Source organism: Dryobates pubescens, chromosome 35 (genome assembly GCF_014839835.1).
Source record: "Dryobates pubescens isolate bDryPub1 chromosome 35, bDryPub1.pri, whole genome shotgun sequence".
Lineage (NCBI taxonomy): Eukaryota > Metazoa > Chordata > Aves > Piciformes > Picidae > Dryobates > Dryobates pubescens.
In genome coordinates, this window is record NC_071646.1 from 6,046,487 (window position 1) to 6,054,061 (window position 7,575).

The 7,575-nt window shown below is 67.4% G+C and overlaps 1 protein-coding gene across 1 annotated transcript; it reads left to right on the top strand.

Annotated features, from left to right (window-relative positions):
* Window positions 1-1,610: 1,610 nt before the first annotated feature.
* PPIL1 (peptidylprolyl isomerase like 1) lies at window positions 1,611-4,941 on the top strand. The gene is made up of 4 exons (XM_054176569.1): window positions 1,611-1,687; window positions 2,475-2,629; window positions 2,718-2,786; window positions 4,720-4,941. The coding sequence occupies exons 1-4, from the start codon at window positions 1,632-1,634 to the stop codon at window positions 4,938-4,940; spliced, it is 501 nt and encodes a 166-aa protein (XP_054032544.1). The 5' UTR covers window positions 1,611-1,631; the 3' UTR covers window position 4,941.
* Window positions 4,942-7,575: the final 2,634 nt, after the last annotated feature.

Here is a 7,575-nt window from a genome sequence, read left to right on the forward strand (position 1 = left end):
CTGACCCCAGGGGGGGTCCCAGGGTCCCATCCCCACACCGGCAGTTCCCAGTCGGCACTGGGGAGACCCAGACCCACAGCCCAGCTCCGGGGTACCCCCAACCCACAGCCCAGCTCCAGGGTACCCCAACCCACAGCCCAGCTCCGGGGTACCCCCAACCCACAGCCCAGCTCCAGGGTACCCCAACCCACAGCCCAGCTCCAGGGTACCCCAACCCCGCAGTCCAGCTCCGGGGTACCCCAGCCCCGCAGCCCAGCTCCAGGGTACCCCAACACCGCAGTCCAGCTCCGGGGTACCCCAGCCCCGCAGCCCAGCTCCAGGGTACCCCAACCCCGCAGCCCAGCTCCAGGGTACCCCAACTCCGCAGTCCAGCTCCGGGGTATCCCAACCCACAGCCCAGCTCCGGGGTACCCCAACCCCGCAGTCCAGCTCGGGGGTACCCCCAACCCCGCAGCCCAGCTCCAGGGTACCCCAACCCCGCAGTCCAGCTCCGGGGTACCCCCAACCCCGCAGCCCAGTTCCAGAGGGTCCCAGTCCCGCACCCCGGGCCCGGGGACTCCCAGCCCCCTCCAGGGGGTTCCTAGCCCCACACCGGAGGGTCCCAGCCCCGCACGCCGGTTCCAGAAGGTCCCCAGCCCCACACCGGAGGGTCCCAGCCCCGCACCCTGATTCCAGAGGGTCCCCAGCCCCACCAAGGGGTCGCAGCCCAGCAATCTCATGCGGGAGGAGTCCCAGCCCCACACCGGGGGGCAAGGGGTCCCAGCCCCACTAAGGAGCCCCGGGGGGTCCCAGCCCCACGCTCCGACCCCCACGGGACCTCTGATCCCGATCCCGGCCCCACGCTCCGATTCCAGGCATTCCCAGCCCCGCCAGGGGTCCCAGCCCCGCACTCTCATCTCGGGGGGGTCCCAGCCCCACACGGGGGCGGTTCCAGCCCCACTGAGGAGCCCCGGGGGTCCCAGCGCCGTACCCCGACCCGCAAGGGAGCTCTCATCCCGCTCCCGGGGTCTCCCAGCCCCACATCCGATTCCAGGGGGTCTCCGCTCCACCAAGGCATCCCAGCCCCGCACTCTCACCCCGGGGGGATCCCAGCCCACACTGAGAGGCTCCCAGCCCCACCGAGGGGTCCCAGCCCGGCCCCCTCGTCCCGGGATGATCCCAGCCCCAACCGGGGGGGCCCAGTCCCGCATCCCGACCCCCACGGGACCCCTAACCCCGGCCCGGGGAACCCCAGCCCCACGCCGGAGGGTCCCATTTCCCACCCCCCGCAGGGGCCCCGCTCCCCCCCCGCTTTTTTCCCGCCCCCGGGGGGTCCCGGTTGGCTCCGCCCCCGCCTCCGGTTGGCCCCGCCCCCCCCCGGTGCCCGCTCACCGCCGGGGCCCGCTTGCGGCGCGCGCGCGGAGGAGGGGGCGGCGCCTGGCGCGCGGGGGAAGGCGGGGCCTGGTTCGAATCCCCCTCCCCTCTACGTCACCGCCGCGCGCGCCCTCCCGCCTCGCCCATTGGCTGCCCGCCCCAGCCAGCCTCGCTCGCCTATTGGTCGCGCTCCGGCGGAGGGGGCGTGTCCCCGGAAGCGCGCGCCTCCAGGCCCTTCCGGCGGCGGCGGCAGCGGCAGAGGCGGCAGCGGCAGAGCCATGGCCGCCGTCCCGCCCGACTCCTGGCAGCCTCCCACCGTCGCCATGGAGACCACGTAAGGGGTGGGATCGCGATACCGGCACCGGGAGGCCCTTGTCCCCGCCCCCTGCCCCGGTACCGGCCAGACCCCGGTGTTCCTTAGTCCCAAGCTCCCCCTCGGGACAGGACAGACCCCATTAGCGCCCCAGCGAGCCCCTGTGCTCCTCACCCCGGCACTGGGCAGCTCCCGGTGTCCGTTAGCTCCCGTTAGCTCCCAGTTCCGCCGGTACCAGACATTAGCCCTCGGTCCCCGTTGCGCCCCAACCCCGCTACCCTTGGGTGCTCGAACCTCCCCGTGCCTCCCCGTACCGGGCAGCCGCGTGTGTCCTCTCGGTGTCCATTAGCCCCTAGTGCCCCTGGGCAGCCCCCAGGTCCTTGCCCCTCAGGCCTGGGCAGCCCCATGTGCCCCAGTACCATCCAGTCCCTGTTCCCCTCCTAGTACTGGCCAGCCCCCTCTATCCCCCAGCCCCAGTTGCCCCCCTAGTACTGGCCAGCCCCAGTTATCCCCCAGCCCCAACTGCCCCCCTAGTACTGGCCAGCCCCAGTTATCCCCCATCCCCAATTGCCCCCCTGGTACTGGCCAGCCTTAGTTCTCCTCCTGTTCCAGCTGGCCCCCCAGAACCAGCCAGCCCCCATCATCCCCCAGCCCCAGCCGGACCCCAGTCCCAACCAGACCCCATTGTCCCCCAGCTCTCCACCATCCTCAGTTCCCCCTCCAGTTCTGGTCTGATCCCCATTTTGGGGGGGTGGGAGGTTGGGGGGAGAGCTGGGCATGCTGAGCCCAGTGCCTGTGCTGGTGGCAGGATGGGGCCCATGGTGCTGGAGCTGTACTGGAAGCACGCCCCCCGCACCTGCAAGAACTTCGCCGAGCTCTGCCGCCGCGGCTACTACAACGGCACCAAGTTCCACAGGGTCATCAAGGACTTCATGGTGCAGGGAGGGGACCCCACTGGCACTGGTGAGATGCCCTAACCCGGCACCCCTGGCACCCTGGCACCGCTGCCTGTGCCAGGGGGCTTGGCTGAGCCCCTCTCACCCCTCCCCAGGCCGCGGCGGAGCCTCCATCTACGGCAAACAGTTTGAGGATGAGCTGCACCCCGAGCTCAAGTTCACTGGTGAGAGACCACCCCAGGGGGGGCACATGTCCCAGGACCCCCAGGACTCCATCCGTGGGGTGGGATGTCCTCTGTGCCCCCCAGGATGCCATCCATGGGGTGGGATGTCCTCTGTGCCCCCCAGGATGCCATCCATGGGGTGGGATGTCCTCTGTGCCCACCAGGACGCCATCCATGGGGTGGGATGTCCTCCGTGCCCCCCAAGATGCCATCCATGGGGTGGGATGTCCTCTGTGCCCCCCAGGATGCCATCCATGGGGTGGGATGTCCTCTCTGCCCCACAGGACCCCATCCATGGGGTAGGAGGTCCTCCGTGCCCCCCCAGGACCCCATCTATTGGGTGTCACAAGCCCCATGTCCCTCAGAAGCCCACCCATGGGGTGGGATGTTCTCCATGCCCCCCAGAAGCCCATCTCTGGGGTGTCACATCCTCCATGGCACCCAGGACTCGATTCCTTGGGGTGTCATGACCCCAGGGGATGTCCTTCATGAAGCCAAGGCCTTGGCCACGGGCTGGCACGTCCCACATGTCCCCCAGGGCACGGGGCTTGGGGTGGCATATCCTCATCATCACCCATTCCTCCCTCCTTACCCACCCTCTTCTCCATCCCTCCTCCCACCCCTTGACCCTTCTTCATCCATTTCTCCATCCTTTCATCCTTCTTCCACTACCATCCATCCATCTCCATTATCCATCCATCCATGATTCCTCCCCTCATCCTTCCACCCCATCATCACCCCTTTGTCCATCCCTCCATCCTTCCTCACCCTGTTCTCCATCCCTCCTTCCGCCTCGTGGTCCTTTCTCATCCATATTTTTGTCCTTTCATCCTTCTTCCACTACTCCATCCATGCTCCATCCATCCTCCTCCATCCATCCATGCTCCATCCATCCACCTCCATGCTCCATCTCCATCCATCCATCCTCTATCATCACCCACCCATTCATCCCTATCCACCCATCCATCTCCATCACCATCTCCACCCATCCATCCATCTTCACCCACCCATCCATCCACCCATTCATCCCTATCCATCTCCATCACCATCTCCATCCACCCACCCATTCCTCCACCCATCCTCCATCCATCTCTATCCATCCATGAATCCTTTCTCCATCCATCCACCATCCACCCACCCACCTATCCATATCTACATCCCTCCATCCCTCCACCCATCCATCATCCCTCCACCCATCCATCCCTCCACCCATCCTTCTCCATCCATCATCCATCATCCATCCATCCCTCTCCATCCCTCTCCATCCATCATCCATCCCTCTCCATCCATCCATCAATCTCTATCCTTCCATCCCTCTCCATTCATCCCTTCTCCCATGCCTCCATTCATCCCTCTCCATTCATCCCTCTCCATTCATCCCTCTCCATCCATCCACCCATCCATCCATCCCTCTCCATCTCCATCCATCCATCTCTATCCTTCCATCCCTCTCCATCCATCCATCCACCCATCCATCCATCCCTCTCCCATCTCCATCCATCCCTTCATCCATCTCCATCCATCCCTCTCTATCCTTCCATCCCTCTCCATCCATCCTTTCTCCCATCCCTCCACCCCTCCATCCTTCCATCCCTCTCCATCCATCCCTCTCCATCCATCCATCCCTCTCCATCCATCCCTCTCCATCCATCCCTCCCTCCCTCTCCATCCCTCCACCCATCTATCCACCCATCCCTTCATCCATCATCCATCCATCCCTCTCTGTCCCTCCCTCTCCACCCATCCCTCCCTCCCTCTCCATCCATCCCTCCCTCCCTCTCCATCCCTCCACCCATCTATCCACCCATCCCTTCATCCATCCATCCCTCTCTGTCCCTCCCTCTCCATCCACCATCCATCCACCCTTTCTCCATCTATCTACCCACCCATCTTCTGCCTCCATCCCTCTCCCCCCCTCTCTCCGCGCGCTCAGGGGCAGGGATCCTGGCGATGGCCAACGCGGGGCCGGACACCAACGGCAGCCAGTTCTTCCTGACGCTGGCGCCGGCGCAGTGGCTGGACGGCAAGCACAGCATCTTCGGCAGGGTGTGCCAGGGCCTGGGGGTCCTGGCCCGCCTGGCCATGGTGGAGACCAACGCCCAGGACCGGCCCCTGGACGACGTCAAAGTCATCAAAGCCTTCCCCACGGGATGAGGAGGGGGGGAAGGGAGGCTGCCGGCTGTCCCCCTCCCCACCCTGCTGCAATAAAAGGACCCTCGGCCGCCGACCCTCTGCCCGCGCTGCTGGGGGCGCTCCGCACCCAAGGGTGGGCATCGAGCACGGGCAGGGAGGCACAGCAGCCAGGGTGGCTGGCAGGGGGAAGGGGGACACACACCCCCAGGACAGGCTGGGGGTGCCAAGGGCCACTCCAGCACCCAGGGGGGCACAGCAGCCAGGGGGGTACCCAGGGTGGCTGGCAGGGGGAAGGGGGACACACACCCCCAGGACAGTCTGGGGGTGCCAAGGGATACTCCAGCACCCAGGGGGGCAATCAACCACAGGCAGGGAAGCACAGCAGCCAGGGGGGTACCCAGGGTGGCTGGCAGGGGGAAGGGGGACACACACCCCCAGGACAGGCTGGGGGTGCCAAGGGATACTCCAGCACCCAAGGGGGGCATCAACAATGGGCAGGGAGGCACAGCAGCCAGGGGGGTACCCAGGGTGGCTGGCAAAGGGAAGGGGGACACACACCCCCAGCACCCAGGACAATCCAGGGGGGGCCAAGGGACACTCCAGCACCCAAGGGGGCATCAACCACAGGCAGGGAAGCACAGCAGCCGGGGGGTACCCAGTGTGGATGGCAGGGGGAAGGGGGACACACACCCCCAGGACAGTCTTGGGGTGCCAAGGGCCACTCCAGCACCCAGGGGGGCAATCAACCATGGGCAGGGAAGCACAGCAGCCAGGGGGGTACCCAGGGTGGATGGCAGAGGGGAGGGGGACACACACCCCCAGGACAATCTGGGGGGGCCAAGGGCTACTCCAGCCCCCAGTGGGGCATCAACCACGGGCAGGGAGGCACAGCAGCCAAGGGGGGGTATCGAGTTGGCTGGCAGGGGTATGGGGGGGACACATCCCCAGCACCCAGGACAGTCTGGGGGGGCCAAGGGCCACTCCAGCACCCAGAACCCCCCCGGCCTGCACAGCTGGGGTGCAGCAGGGGCCGGGGGGGGGGTTCCTCCCAACACCCCAGTTCAGCCCCCAGCACCCACAGTAGCAGCTCCCAGCACGCATGGGTGCTCCCCCCCCTGCCAGGGCCCCCAGGCTGGCACCCACATCATGACATCACGTGGAGCAGGATCCATCTGGGTGGACCCCCCCAAAACCCTCACCCCGACGTACCCCACCATGCACCCCCATCTGCAGAGCCCCCCCACTTCTCCCAGTGCCTCCCAGCAACCCCCCCCAGCAGCACCCTTGGCTCTCCCAGTGCTTCCCAGTGCCCCCCACCCCCTCCACCAGCGCTCCCCACTCTCCCACTGCCCCCCACCACTGAGTGCCCCCCGGACCCCCCCAGTGACCCCCCCAGTCCCCTGCCCCCTTGGTAGCCATGGCTCTGCCAGTGCCCCCCACAACCCCTGCACCTCACACCCCCACTTCCCAGTGCCCCCCAGTACCCCCCCCCGCAGCACCCTTGGCTCTCCCAGTGCTTCCCAGTGCCCCCCACCCCCTCCACCAGCGCTCCCCACTCTCCCACTGCCCCCCACCACTGTGCCCTCCATGTTCACTGTGCCACCCTCGACACCCCCCCCCCCCATTTCTCCCCCAGTCCCCTGCCCCCTGGCTCTCCCAGTATCTCCCAGTGCCCCCCACCCCCGTGCCTGACACCCACTGTGCTCCCCCCACTCTGCCAGGTTTAGGGGCGCCTGCCCCTGCCAGGGCAGTGTCTCCCCGCGGGCACCGTCGTGCCCATGCCAGCTCGGGGCGCACGGAGCTGCCCCCCCCCCGGCACTTGGAACGGGTGAGGGGGCAGCAGGGGACCCTTAGTTTGCCCCCAGCCCGGCTTGGGAGGGGGTGGGTGCCCCCCAACCCCTCCTGTGTCCCCTGGGAACCCCCCAGGGGGTGTCACCCATCGGGGTGCCACCAGGCCCCTGGGCACTGGGTGGGTGGGAGGGGGGCAGCAGTGGTGCTTTGTGTGTGACCCCTTCCCCCCCCCCCAATTTGGGGGGGGGCAGCCTGGCTCCCAGTGCCCCCAGTACAGCTCCCTCTGCACCACAGCCAAGGCACTGGGAGGGGTCTGGGGGAGGCACAGGTGGGGCTGGGGAAGCTACTGGGTGGCACTGAGGGGGGGGGTACTGGGCACTACTGGTGGCACTGGGGGTGGTGGGGAGGGGTACTGGAAGCTACTGGGTGGCACTGGGGGTGGCAGGGGGGGGTTACTGGGCACTGCTGGTGGCACTGGGGGTGGTGGGGAGGGGTACTGGAAGCTACTGGGTGGCACTGGGGGTGGCAGGGGGGGTTACTGGGCACTGCTGGTGGCACTGGGGGTGGTGGGGAGGGGTACTGGAAGCTACTGGGTGGCACTGGGGGTGGCAGGGGGGGGTTACTGGGCACTGCTGGTGGCACTGGGGGTGGTGGGGAGGGGTACTGGAAGCTACTGGGTGGCACTGGGGGTGGCAGGGGGGGTTACTGGGCACTGCTGGTGGCACTGGGGGTGGTGGGGAGGGGTACTGGAAGCTACTGGGTGGCACTGGGGGTGGCAGGGGGGGTTTACTGGGCACTGCTGGTGGCACTGGGGGTGGTGGGGAGGGGTACTGGAAGCCTCTGGGTGGTACTGGGGGGCACTGGG

Bases quoted from the DNA above. Each gene is read 5' to 3' on its own strand.
- PPIL1 (XM_054176569.1), top strand. From the start codon at position 1,632: ATGGCCGCCGTCCCGCCCGACTCCTGGCAGCCTCCCACCGTCGCCATG. The intron at 1,688-2,474 runs GTAAGGGGTGGG...TGCTGGTGGCAG, and splicing joins ACCGTCGCCATGGAGACCAC to GATGGGGCCCATGGTGCTGG. The intron at 2,787-4,719 runs GTGAGAGACCAC...CCGCGCGCTCAG, and splicing joins CCCCGAGCTCAAGTTCACTG to GGGCAGGGATCCTGGCGATG.